Below are 17,543 nucleotides of genomic sequence, written 5' to 3'. Positions count from 1 at the left end.
ATCAACACTCTTTACTTAAATATATATATAGAATGCAGATATGTAAAAAAAAAAAAAAAAAGGGGGGGGGGATTATAATTAAGTCACGTTTCTTTATTTGCTGCCATATTTAACAAATCCTTTTAATTCAAGATTAACAATTCAACTAAAAGTAAACATGAAGTCTACCCAGTGACAAGCAGTGTAAAAGCTAGTCAGAGGTGTCGGAATTCGGTGATGCATGGCTATGGAGAGCGACACCATGACGAATCGTTGGAATGCACGCTGGGTCATCTTGCTGCTAAATATTTCTACGATATAATAATTCACATGTATTAATCATCAATTCAATTACTTAAAGACTGCACACTCTTCACATTTGTTCATTTCAGTTTTTGGTCGGATTAGTGGTATGAGGCAAGGAGACACCATGTGGCTACTTCTTTTAATGACAGGTACGACGATATATAGTAATTTTGTTTAGAAACTGTTAATGCAGGTGAAAGCTATACTTAGAATATCGTATTTGTAAAAATTATCAGCACGTTTCAAATATTACCATTCTTAACGAATTTGGAGCGTTTTTCACCCTTCCATTGTACTTTCATTATTATTTCTCATAGCTTTGTGTAGTCCATATTTTTGCAATGGCCAACAACCTATTCCCCAACCTCCCATTAGCCAGTGTGTTCGAGAGGTACAACAACTCAGCGCCTCTTGCTTTCAGAGGTCTGGACTTCCAATGATGACTATTGATGCTGTTTTGACCAATGGAACTATTGCTCCATTACCCAGCAATTCAAATATCATGGACCTTAGGAAGAACCTTTGTGGGTAAGCATTCCAGTAACATAAAGACATAAACATTCGAAATTTTTGGCGTGTTATCTAGGCGTCTTTTGAATTTTCATTAAATGCTGTAATCAAGGTCGAAATTTAATCATCATATCGCATAATGAAAATCCATGTTTCTGATCTACTTTTGGAAGTACTAGTTTATGAATTTGTTATGGTAACTCAGTACATCAGGGGTTATTGATTATTTTAAGACACTACATCACAAGATGACGATATAAATGTTTTGTGAAATTGTATCGATCGATTTAGAATCATGATAGCTTAGTAGTCAAAGTATTGGGTTTGTGAACCTAGCAGGCTTGCTCAAGTACCACTTTTTAGTATAATGTGTATAATTATCTGAAGAGAAACATATGTTAAAATCTTACTTGAGCAGACCTGCGCTCTATACTTCCAAATGCAAAATTTAAAGCAAAAATGAGAATATTTTCTTCCGTTTGCAAATTTGCGGGAATAAGGTCATAAAGTTGACGTCATAGATAACTAGCCAATGAGCAATGGTGGTTAAAATCAAGATTAAAGTGATAGGCGTCCTCTGTACAATGATTTATGAAGATTTTATTTTTATACGACACTATTTAAAAATTGGTTAAAATTGGGGGCAGATATTAGACCATACCGCACATAGTCCTTTGCCCGATATGCTGTTTTTCCTCATATTTACTGAAAACCATTTTTAGTAAATCATATTTCTAAAATAAAAAAACTGTGTATTTTTCGCCTATTTGACTTATACGCTTCTTATGCATCATTGCTATTCTTCATGATCAATTTGTTTTCTGTTGATTTGAGAAACTACATATTATTCTAAGGTAAATTTCTCCACCTTATTTTAAAAAAAGGTGTTTAAAAAGCTTCTTTGAAGTTTGTTAAATTTTAAAAATGCAAGACAAACATTTAATTTTTCATTTTAGAATACATATTCACTTAAAATTTTGACTTTTTTCTTTCCTTTGTATATGATTTTGTAACAAGATTATTGCAATTGCGCGATATCGAAATTTTATTCACTATAGGTAGATACATGTATTGACATATACATGTATACTAAGCTTCTGACCACAGTCAGTCTCTCTTGACTCAATTGATGTCATCAATCAGCCCCCGTCGCTGACCATGGGTCAACACGCCGTAAAAAATTTATGACAGATGAACATGTAGATGTAATACATGAAAAATTAAGTCGTCATAGATTGCACATATTTAGTTGATATGTCATCTTTCTACGTTTTACTTATTTTACCTTTTTCCTTTTTCAAAATAACTCGGCTGGTGAAAGAATTTTCCTATATACAATATGATTTTTACCTTTCAGAATAAGGGCACAGATTATACAATGCGTCGTTCCACCCACACTGAACATGCGCGGAAAGCCTCCTTGCACAGACAGTGCAGAGTTCAATTTTGCCGAGAACCAAGTAGTCAGGAGACTGACGGCTTTGCAAAATGCTTGTGGTGCAGGTAATTTCTATTTTGATCCTCAGAAAATACCGTAGTTTAAATGGTCGTAAGTGCAAAAACTGATAAGAACAATTAAATATAAAAGTATACAGATATATGTATAAGTATAAATACTAGAAGTTACATGTATATATGTCTAAGAATTAAAAAGTAGTCAAGTTTGATTTTTGTAATTTATTTACTGTATTTTATAGGTGTGCTGCCACAAGCCAACTCTTGTATGCGCATGCTTGACGCAAACATGCAGCAATGTTATACCAAAGCTGGACTTAGTCCAAGTATGTTTGGCTCCAATGAAACCGAAATAAAAGGCGCCATTATTGGAAAAGACAAAGAGGCAGCGTCCAGATTTTGTGGGTGAGTAGCATCTATTTGTCAAGATGGTGTTAAATTTGATATTGGTATGGTAGGAGAGAGAGAGAGAGAGAGAGAGAGAGAGAGAGAGAGAGAGAGAGAGAGAGAGAGAGAGAGAGAGAGAGAGAGAGAGAGAGAGAGAGAGATGCAATATTACCATACTCTAATTGGAAGCATTCTAATCGGTGCCAATTTCTACTTAAAAACACCAGTTATATTTAAAATTTGTTAGACAAAAAGTCGAAAATACTTGAATTGTATAAAAATCACAATATTGAAAAGATAATTTCCGAATTTATAAAAGAACTGAATGACAGTCAAATCCGTAATCAAGGTAACTTATGATTATCTTTTTTCAGAGTAAGGAACACACTATTTTCATGCATGAGAAACGTAATTGACAGTTGTGAAGGAGCCAATGAATACATGTTATTGACTGGTTATGACCACGCCTCAATGGAGGCTAGCATAGACCTCCTTTGTGGAGATATAGATGGTATGTAAACGAGTCTGCAACACATTAAAGTAACAAATTAACAAAAACTTCTTAACAAACTCTCCAACAAAATTTTTACAAATTTCTTTGTGTTACCACTAATTTCAAAAACATTTTTTTTTCATTGTTACATTATATTAAGAACGAAAAAAAAAAACCCGATTAAAATCGGTTGATGTTATTTTGCGTCATTTCCTAAATCCGTTGATTTTCCTTTTTCAGTTTATGTAGAGGGTCTAGTGTGTTTCCAAAATCCAACAGACGCCGTACAAAAATGTCTGGACAGCATGTCTGCCAGTATGGTGGACCTGGCGGCGCGTCAGATCCAACAGAACCTCGATATGACGGGCTTCTTCTCCGAATATTGCAAGTGAGTGCATTGAAATTTGAAATAATACGCATGTGCAGATAGAAAGAATAATCAGTGGGTATTGCGTGAAATGAGCTACGAGCATTGTGACCCTCTTAATATCAAGACTGTAGTGGCCACTTTTATACGGTATTGATCTCCTTTAAAAGTAGAGCTCTCTATAAAAAAAATAAGAAAATACCCAAAATTTAACGTCAAAATTTATTGTGGTTTTCTTTAAAGTTAATAATAATTTATTGTTAAGGTAAACAAATAATATCTTAAATTTTAGATCTGATGGTTAATCATTTTTTTACCATTGTGCCTTCTAAACACCAAAAGAGAAAAGAGTGCCTGTTTAGTTTTATGAAAAGGAAAAACCATGCATATAGTTTGAACTATTCATAATGTAAATGTCAGCAATGACTGAACGTTTCCTATGATGCTTATACAACAAATAAGAGACACGTGTAGGACGTTATCTATCCAGTACTTTATTATACGTTGTACTTTCGATATTCTTTATACAGTACTAAAGCACTAGTAATCGATACAGGAACTTTATTATATTCTTTATTGCTTTCTCCTCCAGAATCCGCGTAGATCATCTTGGCTGCGACATGAAAGCATGGAAGCAATCCTGCAGTAAAGCCGGCGTAGGTCTGAAGAACGAGTTCGAATGCACCATGCTCCCTTCCACCTGCCAGAAAAATATCAATTTGCAGACGATGTTAAAAGACAATGTTTGTAATACTACCTCTTTCTACAAAGAGTTTCGCCAACCTGCCGGCAAAAACTCGGCGTCTCAGTTGTCTACAGTGCTGGCATCGGTAGTGACCCTCTTGTCTATGATATTAATTTTGTAAGAATCGATACGTGTGATCTTCTACACCAAGTACGTTTTGCCCTGCCGATTATTTAAATGTGAAGTTTGACAAAGCCTGTTGCTATTTGCAACCAAGATATCTTCTACAGTAACATTTAATTGGTAAAAAAAGGCAACGCAGGTAAATCCAATCGTTCAGATTAAATGAAAACACAGTTTAAAGAGATGATTAACGACATAATAATGAGTGCTTTAGTGTATATATATATTGTATATAGTTTGTACGCATACATTGTTGAAATATGTAGATTTCAAAGTACAGTGACAAAGAATGTGAATTAGAATTCAAAGTATGCTTTGGGTGATTCCAAGCTAAATACAGCAAATACCAAATACATGTAGCTACGAACCGATCATCGGTAGATTGTAGATTTTTTTTAAATTTGTGATAATAAAAAAAGTCATTGATAACAATTGTTAAGTCTTGATTATTATAGAATGTGTCAACTCCCCCCTTCCCCCCGGCGAAAATTTAATTATAAAACATGAATATGATATTATTGCAACTTGAAACGAAATATGTAATTTTGCAATAGTTGTTACTAATTTGTCATTTAGAACCACAGAATGCACTACTCTGAGACTGAAAAATGATTTTTAACGCATCTTATCATTGGAATATACAATGGCGGAATATTGACGCCTGTCACGTCAGGGCATTCACCATGCTTGTTTCTATTTTTATTTCATTTATTTTTTTTTTGGGGGGGGGGGGAGAGGGGGGTGGAATGAAATATTGTCTTGTCACTAATTACATCGCGATAAAAAAAAATCATAAGAAATCTTTCCTATAAGGACCCAAAATGACATAAGAAATTACGTAAAAAGTTGACATTTTCTACTGCTACAGTTGTATACGTTTGCTTTGGATTTGGGGAAACTTTCGCAACTTGTGTTGTTCAACGTAGATAATGCTCACGTTTGGTGTCGTAGATTCAATAAAGTCGGATTTATGCCCACATCTTTCGAAGAATATTGTTAGGTATAACCACAGGGGCATCGTATCCGCTTAACTCTCTATGACATATATATATATATATATATATATATATATATATATATATATATATATATATATATATATATATATATATATATATATATATATATATATATATAATACATTTAGTTATTATTTTTATATATGTCATAGAGAGTAGAGCGGATACGATACCCCTGTGGTATAACCTAATCATGAAGAATTTTCACTAAATGCATGAATTAGGAAATCAACGGACTACAATATTAATATTCTATTTTTAGACATTAGTACAGGCTTTGTTTGACTCTGTCAATGTCTCACCGACCAATATTTGTCTCCAACACCTTCTGTTTACTTTGTCTAATCACGGCATATGGCATCGGTAGCAGCACCAGACACCGCACATCGATACAGGGAGACTCAAATGGTTTGATGGTGGCCTATTTCTGCCCTCTGTGTCCGAGTTACATTTTTTGATAAATTATGTCGACATGCAATGCAAGATAATTATGTCGACATGCAAGGTAAATAAATCAACATTTAACACAACACTTTATAACTATTTTGTCTTGCAAGAAAAATGTTATCATGCTTTATGCAATTCTTGTATGGTTATATTTTTCTTTCATGTTCGTTCCATTAGGTATTCATGCTGCATGTTGACATGATATCTTGCAAGTCGACATAATATATAGAGTAGTAGCATTCAGGATGCAGAAATATGCCACGCACGCGTCACAATTTGTCATTAAAAAATTGACGCAAGCGTCAAAAGAACGGTCGCAAACCAAAACATATTTGAAAAGAAAAAGATCGAAATTTAGCATTGCATGAAAAATCCATTTACGAACATAAGGTCATAGTTGTGTACATCGTCCATATATATATATACATATAGGTACTGATGTATCATACATTTAATAAGTATTAAAAGATCCTAAAGCTAAATTTTTAAAAAAGATATAGATTTACTGAAATTTAATTTAAATTTTCACAACATAACAAATTCAACACTTTTGATATTTATGGTTTGAATACAAAACTAATACGTAACGCAAAAAATATTCTTTTTTATTCAATTCTTTTTGCTTTTGAAAACTATTAAAATGCGAAACACAGTAGCATTTGTTTCACTAAAATAAAATAAAAATTATTATATAATTTATAATTTGTCATGTTCAGCCACACACTCGCTACAAGGAAATTGCATATCACAAAGCGTCTGGTTGAACTAGACAATCATATGATATAGCCCCGCAGAAACGCATGGCTACTTTTTTCATATCATATAACCGCCATCTTTCTCACCATTGGATTTAAAGGACGAATAAACCTATTAGAGTTATATTTCAATTAGTTCTGAAAGAAATGCAACCCTTTAGATAAAATACCGGTAGAACTTATGTGTGTAAAGAACTTATATGTATAAAGTAAACCGTGGAACGCTTGGCATTGACAAGACTTAGTATATGGATTGTTCATTCAAAAAAGCTTCTGATAGAGACACAGGAGTTAATTTTGACCCCTATGGTATCAATCACCTTTTTAAAATAAAAAGTTTCAAGAATTTTTAATTGGTTTCTTATTTTGTTGCAGAGTTAATCCTTTAGTCATGTTTACTGATTTTTATGCACCTTCTGGCAGTATATGACGCAAGAAATGACACTTTTTTGCAATCCAATACAAAATGAAGTGTTAAAAACGGCTTTTTTTGGCAATTTAGTTTTTTAAGGAAATATAGCTCAGAGTTTGAACGAGGAAACGTTTTCTGCCAATAACTCATATCAAATGGATACATTTTGAAATGAAAATATTATAACTGTTTAGGCCTGCACTCATGTTTTCTGGAAGATAACTACTTGAAAATATACCAACTCAGGTTTCTGCAAAAATTCAAAAATGGCGGAAATGGTTAACAACATGTTGTAAATAACGTTGTAATTATAAAATGAAGGCAATCTGACCAAACTTAGAATGAGAAATGAACCTTCCATCTATATTTGTACAAAGTCAACCTAAGTTTACAAAATTTACTTTAACTAAAAAACTAAAATGATGATGTTCATTTTGTCCTTTAAGTTAGTTAACAATTCACATATGGTTGACATATCAAAAGTGTAACTTATTACAGAGTATCGATGAAATCGACTGACAAAATTTGACATCCATGTCAAATTTCTTGAAGAATGTCAAATCTTGGTAAATTACGAGTTAGTAAGTTAGAAGATTATTCTTCGTTACACAAGTGTCCTACATAATACTCCGTTTAGGTTTTTTCTTTGATGACGTTTAAAATTAGCTTCTAATATGTTATTAAATATTGCAATAAGATATATTTAACAAAGATAATATTAATAAATCTGGAATTACAATAGAGTGCTTAAGGGTAGCTAAAGGTAAGGCAACAGCATTAAAAAATAATTCAAAAGAAAATTGACTGTTGTACTATAAAATAACGCAATATCATAGAGTTGGGAATACTGCCATGGAGGAACATCGTTAAAATATGTCCAGCTGCATAATAACAATAAATAAAGTTGCATCAGAATAAAACAATGCAACTCAAAAATCGAAATAACTTAGTTTTAGAATACCTGATATTTTATCTTACAAGAGCGTAAAATTTCTACTAGATCTAATAATGATGGCCGATGAAAAAAATATGAGGTGAATCAATCAGGTGAAAAGAATACGATATTGCACGTGTGGGTGCTTAGCCCCACCCCTTCTTCATCTCTTTCGAAAATCGAGTGCATTGTTTTAGCAAGTTTTTCGCCAAACGTATACGGGTAGTCTTTTCTAGGCACATAGCATCAGAAGGGGGGGGGGGGAGGCTCCCCCTACTTTTTTTGCATAGATTTTTCTTAAATTTACATACAAAAAATTGAATTCACATGGAGTTGGCCCCCCATTTTATGTGACCATGTAAAAGGGTCAAAGTTGAATTGAAAATAAGGAATAAACAGTGAAGTTGAAGTGAAAACATGGAGCCCCCCCCCCCCCCACTTTTCTGTGACCATGTAAAAATTGAATTGAAAATAAGGAATCAAACGATGAAATTAAAGTGAAAAGTATACCTGCCCCCCCCCCCCCTCCACACACACACACACACACACGGATTAGGATTTTCACGAATTTGGGAAGTAACCTCCCCCCCCCCCTTTTTTTTTTGGCTTGTCAAGATTTTTGGGATGAGTCTGCCCCCCCCCCCCACTTTCAAAAACGATGCCACGTGCCTGTTTTCAACAGTGAAGCCGGGCCCAGGTTAGATTCATCCTTAAAGGCATTCACTATAAATTTTCATCCTCTGCGCATACTCGGTATGGATTGTTAAGTACCAGTACTTTATGGTATCTACCAAAATCTGTATCAGTATTACAGTTATATTTAAACTGCAATTGCATGAACTTATTCTTACGAAAATTAACATGTATAATTGTATATATAACAATTGGTTTACTATCACGTTGACGGTATTTAACTATACTATATATAAACCACGTGATAATTGCCGATCGGGGTCAGATAGGAAACATGACAATTGGCCTGCTTATTGTTATATTGCTCCAATTCGTGTGTTAGAAGGATAATAAGCCACAGGTCGTAATGTTGTCCACCCCAAAAATATGCAGGTTGGCTGAAATGCGTAACCTGTTCTGGAAATAGGTTGGAATTACTGGGCATTGCCTGAAAATCCAAGACAACCCGAGAATCTATCCTTCGGATCGATGCCATTGGCCAGGTATCATAGGACCGCGTTAGGATTCAGGCAGCAATTGTTCCTTCAGCTCTATTCTGTTACAGTCACAATATCAATCTGGATACTCTATATATTGGTGCATGTCGGCTTTTAATCGACGAACTCAAACCCTTGTGAAATACCGACAACAATTCAGCAAACGTCAGAGTGAGTATTTTTATTCTTCTTTACCTTAATCTTAAAAACCCTCTCAGAGGCAAGTCTAATCTGTTCCTATATTCTTCAATAATATAAGGACATGATGTTCAAAATAGGAACATAGTTTTTAATTTAAAAAAAAGGCTTTGCAGATGACATATGCAATGCAATAAATTAAAACAAAAACGAACCGAATAATTTGAGAAACAAAATTACAATATCCTTAAAAAAAAGAATGCTAATCCTTAATTAAAGGGGATGTGGGAACATATGAGTGGTTATTGGTTTTCCTATGACAAAACCTGTAAAACAAAGGGCAATAAAGTAGAGATTAATTCCTGCTTATCTTCGTTCTTACCGCGTCGATGTTTCCCAGTTGACAAAGCGCAGAGAATGGTGAAAGTCTGCAAGATAACGTGGTTCGCTGGGTGCGAGATGACAAAACGGCCATGATGGTTTATGACAGTGAAAATAAACGACACACTTTGCACCTTATCCTTCTATAAATATGGTAGAATGTGAATTCGATAGCGGACCCAAAGCTATTTCTGGTAAGCGTCTTTTACTAATTTTCCGAAGGAAAAAAAACCACCGTAAGGTGGTTCAGTACAGCTTGAAATAGCTTCTCAGATCAGTCGAGAATTACTTGATTGTGATATATAGCAAGATGGATAAGAAGTATATAATTCAAATAGGCGAAGAAGTTATTCAATTTTGGATAGAAACTTATTTAAAAATTTAATTCAGTAAATATGAACAAAAGCTGGCGGTAGATTCGAACTCATGATCTGCGATTCACAAGCCCGATACTTTAACCACTGAGCTATGATGATATTCAACGAAATCGTTAGATCTATACAAATATAAAACGCCGTCTTTTGACGTAGTGTCTACTTGATCTACTGAGGTACCATAAGGACTGGTCAGCAGCGATTATTGTTTAAATTGGCGAGATTGCATTTTTCATTACCAGTTCGCTTGGTGCTGAATTTAGTTACGAATATCATGATAGAAGTTACACAATTCAAAAAAAATGATTTATTCACAAGTTATGATCTTAAATCAAACGGCAAGACAAATAAAGGTTTTCGGTTAGAGTTGGGATTTATAATATGACATATTGCTTATTTTCCATGACAACACTTTGATTTGCACACCTTATCATTTTAAATTAAATTGATTTATAAAAGTGTTAAAGTAAGTATCCTCAAGTAAACCCTTGCTCAGTCTTTCATGCTACCAAAATGAAATCCAAAGAAATAAGTTTTTCCGGCTTTCTTTCTGTGTGTGTGGGGGGGGGGGGGGGGTAAGAGATGTTTTTTATTGGTCGTTTCATGTATGTTTCTTGTTCTTGTTTACAGTTGTAACTAACTGTCCTTTGGATATCGGATGACAAACATAAAGTCATCATCATAAATAGATAACGAGATGTCTTGTGATCGATATACGCTGGGTGTGTGTAATACAGATATATCTATTTGTATGTAACCATGAAATATCCAAATCATCTTATCTGTTTTATTCCATGACGTGCTTTATAGTCGCGGACAAAGTCTTGTCCATTGGTGCACAGATCAGATCAGAGAAATAATCATATACAGAGTTCTTTGTTTAAACAACTGCTTACCAAGGAATACTGGACATAATTAAACATAGAAGATTAAATATCGGTTTTATGAGTCTTGGCAATGATTGTGGTCTAATGCAAATCGGGTACACTAGATGAATTACAATGCGAAATCAAAATGGATTGCTAGAGTTACTCAAGAGAGAAATTTGTAGAAAACCCCAGAGGCAGTTTATTTTCTAATGGGAAATATGATTTACCAAAAGTTAGGAGTGTCAACGAGTTATGTTGGTACATTCATTCGATGAGCTGTTGGAATGGAAAATAATGAATCGAATATTCAGTTATAACATAAAAAATGACTATTACACAAAAATAATGTTTGTTTGGATGACATTGCCGATTTCATTAGTTGATACATGTTTATGGTAACGTAACTCATGCTTGGTGAATAGACGGCTTATACTAGGAACCAAACAATCGACGGTCAAGTAAAATTACTGACCGATTAATCCTTTTCAACATGATTATAATTATACAAAATTGCAAGTATGATGACCTATATTGTTGTAAAAGGATCAATTTCATGAAAAAAATATTTATGATTTGTCTACCTTTTGTTTTATGAATCGTTATTAGGAAGTTAGGTGATTTGCTGACTTGAATTGCTTATTAGATGATTGTTTATAATATATAATTATAAAATAACATTTCATGGGTTCATACACCATTTTCGAGCAAGTAATTTTTTCTCGCGTGTTTTAAGAATGTGTATGTTGGTAGTGAGACGATACGGAATCATCTTTTGGAGCTATGATATATCTGTTTTAAATTGTGTTCTCTTGGTTTTATACAGCCATCAAGTATCAAACACATGCTATAAAAAATTATTCAGAATCCCTTGTTGTTTAAACAAAAAATTCCAAGGTCTCCTTTATAAGTTAAAAATACGCTTTGACATTCAAATTAAGTACCCTGAACCAGCTACTGATTGTCGAAATTTAGAACCATTTTTAACAAGGCCTTGGATTTTCAGTAGAACGTAATTATCTTTTTCTTTTGCAAAAGAAGTAATAACGACGCTAAATCTTTTTGATTTCAAAGAGCCATGTCTGAGTGGCCAGCAATAAATAGATAGGCCTACGTTCTGTTATTTTGTTGTTACATTGTACCATCACTGTTTGTCAAATTGGTTGTTTAAGGAGAGGGTTCAAATATGCAGACTGCCTGCTGCATAATCCTTATTATGTAACAGTTTTACATAATAAAATATTCTTTAAATAACATTTAGAAAGTTATTTGAAACAAAACTCTACCAGTATATTTGACTAATAAGGACAAAAAAGGTGACAGGAGCCTTGCATATTTTTTTATCTCGCTTACAGCTCGAAAAATGACATGATATTCACTAGTGAAGAAATGTAAATAGGGCCACATTGACATGATTTGGCATTGATATGATTTTTTGCTACGAATTAAATTATTTAGCAAAAAAAAAAAATAGGTTTAAAACTTAATTTTTTTTTACCAGATCCCTATATATAGAGGTATTCGTCTTAAGGAGATTAGTGTTATAAGTGTTATAACACTTATAAGTCTTATAAGTGTAAGCATTAGTGTAAGAATGGTCACGACATTCCATCTCCAATAACTCGTGATGACTTATTATAAACTAATACTTCACAACTATATACATGCACGCGTTAATTCCTTGTTAAGAATATATATCATTTGTGTACTTTTGGTAGCTCAATTTTGTGTATTAACAAGAGAATACTAGAAACATTGAAATTCATCGCTCATAGTTGGCGCATTATTCTCCTGTATATCGTTTAATTTTTTTAGGCATTGCACTTCTATGTATCTGTACACAGCCATATCCAAATACTAATGTATACATAAATACTGTATACATTGAAATATCCGCCCCCGTTTTATTTTCGTCCCTTTCGCCATTGTTGTCAGCGGGTGAATAAAGACTGAGCGATATCTCAGGTTATCTCTCTTTAAACACAACTTTGTCTGGGCGAATTCAAGACGAGGCGAAACCGATTGCAAGCAAAGAAGGGCGAAAATACCGTAGGGTGAAAATAACCCGATATACACTTATCACATTTACCTACTGCCTGATTCCATCATTACGAAAAATTAATTATTACGAAATTGGTACAGATAAAAAAAAAGTTCTTTTCTGTTTACACCTATGCATGTTGCTAACATACTGATTTTGAGAGCGACGAAAATAAAAAAATAATCAAGAAGATTCCAATTTAGTTTACAGTTCTATCTGTTCTCTGTAATAAGGAAGTTGTTATCTTCATGCCCTATCCAATCAGCACAAGAACCCGGTGTCTGCCGCTTTCAAGAACAGACGGGCAATTGCATCGGTACTGCTTTGTAAATAGAGACCGGCAAATGCCAGCTTGTTTCAGGAATACGTCTCTTTTATCAATTAAATTCCATTAAACATCGGATAACCAGCAAGCTCTGATGACCTAGTAATACCAATTTCAATAATGATTTGTTTCTAGTCATGATTTAATTGCACACGAACAATGAGTTGTTTTTTTTTTTAAATTTGCAAAATTAAGGGGAAAAAAGAACATGAACGTAATCTTTTTCTTGTTAATTGATTTTCAGAAAAAATAAAATGTGTTTAAATTTGCAGTGATACTAGTATTACAAAGCATTTCGAGTATGAACTGACAATGTACTGAATTACGGACATACTATTACAACAAGTCTAGGATTAAAAAATATTGCATAATCTGATACCAATAATTCGTCAAAATAACACCTATTTACCATTTCGAGTTGTCATTGAATTTAATGATATTTTCTACATTAATAAGATTGTTTGTTTGCTTCATTTTTGCGTAAAAGCTGAAAAATAATTAATTAGTAGATAGTGAAACTTAATTACCGCATACTTGCCAACTGACCCGATTTCGTCGGGTCACATCCGATTATTCAACCCTTCACCCGATTATTTTTTATGACCCGGCGGGTCATGCTTTTCACCCGATTTTTGTCGTGCAGCCCGAAAATCTCCCGATTTCCGGATTTGGTTCGTAAATTACGTTGCGCGTTTGACTTCCAGTTATGAACCCAAGCTGAGCTTGGATTTACGTAACATGTAAACAATGCCGGTGGCTATAACAGACACATTAAGTGTAATTATTATCGTGAGTTGTTTTGACTAAGCGAAGGTTTAAATCATTAAGTGTGATGGCTTCCAATAAGAAAATGTCTTCATCAGGGCCAGCGGAATCAAAACCAACAAAAAGAAAACGATATTTTTGTAACTATCAACATATCTGGGAAAATCAAAGTAATCGAGTACAAAACGAGGCTTTTGCGTTCTATGTAACGCACATTTGAATATTGGATTTTGTGCCCAAAATGATCTGACTAAACATTCAAAAACGCTAAGTCTTGTATAGGATGCCTTTTAATACACAGAAGTCTTCCAAGTCACTTACAACTTTCATGCCATCATTTACAGAGTTCAAAAGCAAGGTTAATGTAGCAGAAACTCTTTTTGCATTTTTTTTTCAGCTAAACACAACCTACCATTTTCTGTGTCAGATCACTTTACAAAATTCAAAATCAGCAACTGTTAGTTAAAATGCTTCTTTGTAATAAAGTATTCCACATAAGTTTTAACACATATTTCTATTGTATATACCTATGAAATGCATGATAAATATGTCGTGAATGTCGTTACGCGCTATGACCAGATTTTTTACTTTCCAAATCTGGTCATGACCAGATTTTCACATGTTGGAGGTTGGCAAGTATGTTACCGTCATATTTAGCATTTGACGATAGAATACCGTATCATCACCAGACATATTTTCACAAATAATCTATATGACTAAATTATTTGATGGTCTTTCAGATGTGATGAAAATTCAGACATGTCCGTAATACTAAGGCGACTTTTGTCGTCCTCCAGTCTCCAATGCAATGGAACAAATTTGGACTGCGGCAGTGAACCGAACGTCGGATTGGCTCTCATGGCGCTGGTAGTCGGCGTCATTCTAGCGCTCTCCTTGGCTATGAACAGTGTTGTTTGTCTTGTATTCTACAAAAAGACGTATCTACTCAGCGTTTCCAACAGTTTTGTGCTCAATTTGTCGTGCTGTCAATTATGTAAGTAAACGATTATAACAAAATTCTAATGTTCAATGCTTTTCGGAAGGTATCAGACTTGTTTTATTTGATAATGTTACGATTATTCATTTTCAGGTTTATCTATTCTTGTTGTGCCATTTGTTTTGGCCTCTGTGTTCTCTACAAAGTGGGCATTTGACGACACCTTTTGTAAGGTGCAAGGATACTTCTTCACAATCTGCATCATCACTATTCAGTTTTCCTTAATGATTATCTCCATAGACCGAAACTACGCCATCATCAACTCTCTCAGATACCCGTATGTATTCACACCAAAGCTGGGACATGTCCTTATTGCTTCGGCATGGGTGTTAAGTGTGATGATTGCACTTCCGCCTCTGGTAGGTTGGGGGTCATACGTGTACATACCTGACCAGTACCTTTGTGGAATGAATTGGAAAAGTGGAAACCAATTTATGTTGTTTATTGTTGTGATATGTTTCTTAGTTCCACTCTTAGTGCAGAGTTGGTGCTACCTGAGCATCTTCAAAGCTGCCATTGGTCAAACAAAGCGGCGCAGTCGCATCTTTCCCTCAATGCCGTCCACAGTACGAGATCCGCCCAGCAACTCATCGGATAGCAGTGATCTCTCACAGAGTGTGCAAGTACAATATCGAAACGTGGAATGCAAAGCTGTAAGAACTATTCTACTGATAGCTTTTGCTTATGCTTTGTGTTGGGTTCCTTACTTAACCATTATAATAAGCCATTTAAGAGACAACTCCTTCACGTCTGAAGTCAATTCCTTTGCTATATGTCTCGTGTTCTGCACGGGAATTGTCAATCCCATCATATACGCATTTATGAACAGGGTTACTCGTCACGAGATCAACAAGTTCTTCTGCGACACTATAAACAAGGGTAATGGTCGCACCACCACAGGTAACGACAGCGACGAGTTCTACTCCACGACCATGACCACCTATTCTTCAACCAAACAAAACGTCGTCGTGTGGACAACTCAGAAAACGCGCGGAAAGATACCGACTGCTTGTAACATAGAAATGAACACCATTCAGGAAGTTCGCGAGGCATCCACATCAAGCTCCCCAAAGGAAGAACGGAAGAATTTGGAAAAACCGACTCATGCGCAGCAAGCTGGTGAACCGCCAAAAATTTTTGTGTCTAGAAATGCGGTCTCGGTTCCTGGAACTAGTCAAAAACACTCCATGAACCTAACCAGTGACTTATCAAGATGTTCTGTTAAAAGTCCCGATCTGCGGCACAGCCGTGCTCTCAGTCCGGAAGTGACGCGGCAAAGGGTCTCTCGGGCTCAGTCTGAGTTCCTGTCTCGTGGAGAAACGTTCTTATCACAGAAACAAAAGGACTGTGGATCCTTTTTGTTTTTCGAGGGCAAACACAAAGAAACTCGTGTACACAGAAAAAGGTCCAATTCACACTTTCATGACTCGTCCAAATCTCCGTGTTTGCCATCATCAGCTAAAAATCTCACAAATATGAAACGGGTAAGCGCGGATTTTTCCTCACGTGAAATGTTTTTTTCTCATCCGTCTTTTCGGAACATCCCTGAAAAGGCTATGTTACACGAGGGTAGAGAAAGGGCGATGACCATTGGTGAGAACTACGTTTATCGAGAACATAACACGAACCGGAAGGATCATAAAGTCCCGGAAGAAGATTCAATATCAAATCACACTTAATTATATTTGTCGTTAATGTTTCTGTTGGTTACTACAATCAATAATTGTTTTTGGTGTTTCCTCATCATATTGATGTTTGTAATAAAAAGTAATAACAGTGAAAAAAAATCCTTATCAAATCGTGATTTTTTTATATCAAAAAAGTACAACAAAAGAAGTATATTAACTTCTAACAGAAAAAGAGATTAGGAATTCTATTTAAAAAAAATATTTATTTTAAATTCTTCGTTTTCATTGTTATCAAAATTAGATAGAAGAAGAAGTTTAAATCTATTATATTTGCACGTTTTGAAAAGCTGTCAGAAGTTTTCACCATGTTACATGTACATGTAGATGATAACTGCCATTTGTCCATAAAAAATGGTTCACTGCCAAGTCCTGTGTTAAATTGAAACGGAGTACACTTTTCCAAGAATTTCTTATTTTCTTAAGCATCGAGCCAAAATAATTACATCTTTCTCACGCCCAACCCGGTTTCTAACAAAACTGACTTTTATCAAAATATTAGTATATCAATTTATTTCCCAAAAAGAATTAAAAAAAATAAACACGGACTGCACGAAATAATCATGATGACGTCAAACTCAAATTCCCATAGGAGACGATATGGCTGCTTCTTTTAGCTAACGTACTGATGTATATTATAAAAAACCCCAAAAAACTCTGTCCCGAGTTTTTGCTTCCACCACTTTTTGCTTGATATTTCAATAATAGTAAATACCTTTGTGCTCAAACTACGTTCATCCACTAATATGAAAAATGTCCAGATTATCTGTTTTGAAACGCCCCCTCTACCGCTTCAGGTTTCAATACACAATCCCAAAATTGAAAGTCTACGGAGATTTTGCATTGCATCAGCCATTATTAAGCCGGATG

At 34.6% G+C, this 17,543-nt stretch overlaps 2 protein-coding genes and 1 long non-coding RNA gene across 4 annotated transcripts; 2 read left to right on the top strand and 1 right to left on the bottom strand.

Annotated features, from left to right (window-relative positions):
• The first annotated feature begins 279 nt into the window (after positions 1-279).
• Positions 280-4,787, top strand: LOC105340197 (uncharacterized). Its single transcript, XM_011446135.4, has 7 exons — positions 280-434; positions 603-813; positions 2,153-2,298; positions 2,493-2,655; positions 3,012-3,148; positions 3,371-3,518; positions 4,090-4,787. Exons 1-7 carry the CDS (start codon positions 392-394, stop codon positions 4,361-4,363), a joined length of 1,122 nt encoding a protein of 373 aa, XP_011444437.3. The 5' UTR covers positions 280-391; the 3' UTR covers positions 4,364-4,787.
• On the bottom strand, positions 4,078-9,747 carry LOC117692376 (uncharacterized). Its single transcript, XR_004603773.2, has 2 exons — positions 9,622-9,747; positions 4,078-4,197 (listed from the first exon to the last, which is right to left on the bottom strand). It is a non-coding gene; the product is annotated as an uncharacterized lncRNA (long non-coding RNA).
• Positions 8,873-16,724, top strand: LOC117692375 (histamine H2 receptor). 2 transcript variants are annotated; one of them, XM_034479966.2, is made up of 3 exons: positions 8,873-9,272; positions 14,732-14,985; positions 15,082-16,724. In XM_034479966.2, the coding sequence occupies exons 2-3, from the start codon at positions 14,751-14,753 to the stop codon at positions 16,665-16,667; spliced, it is 1,821 nt and encodes a 606-aa protein (XP_034335857.2). In that variant the 5' UTR covers positions 8,873-9,272; positions 14,732-14,750; the 3' UTR covers positions 16,668-16,724. The 2 variants fall into 2 exon arrangements, with proteins under 2 accessions (XP_034335857.2, XP_034335856.2); XM_034479965.2 differs by lacking the exon at positions 8,873-9,272 and adding an exon at positions 9,674-9,814.
• The last annotated feature ends 819 nt before the right edge of the window (positions 16,725-17,543 follow it).

The sequence above is a fragment of the Magallana gigas genome, chromosome 3 (assembly GCF_963853765.1).
Source record: "Magallana gigas chromosome 3, xbMagGiga1.1, whole genome shotgun sequence".
NCBI classification, from domain to species: Eukaryota; Metazoa; Mollusca; class Bivalvia; order Ostreida; family Ostreidae; genus Magallana; species Magallana gigas.
The sequence above is the reverse complement of the archived record's forward strand: the minus strand, read 5'-3'. Positions and strand labels throughout refer to the sequence as shown.

Excerpts from the sequence above, each read along its gene's own strand:
- LOC105340197 (XM_011446135.4), top strand. The coding sequence starts at position 392 with ATGAGGCAAGGAGACACCATGTGGCTACTTCTTTTAATGACAG. Across the intron at positions 2,656-3,011 it reads GCAGCGTCCAGATTTTGTGG|AGTAAGGAACACACTATTTT; the intron begins GTGAGTAGCATC and ends ATCTTTTTTCAG. Across the intron at positions 3,519-4,089 it reads TTCTTCTCCGAATATTGCAA|AATCCGCGTAGATCATCTTG; the intron begins GTGAGTGCATTG and ends TTTCTCCTCCAG.
- LOC117692375 (XM_034479966.2), top strand. The coding sequence starts at position 14,751 with ATGTCCGTAATACTAAGGCGACTTTTGTCGTCCTCCAGTCTCCAATGC. Across the intron at positions 14,986-15,081 it reads TTTGTCGTGCTGTCAATTAT|GTTTATCTATTCTTGTTGTG; the intron begins GTAAGTAAACGA and ends ATTCATTTTCAG.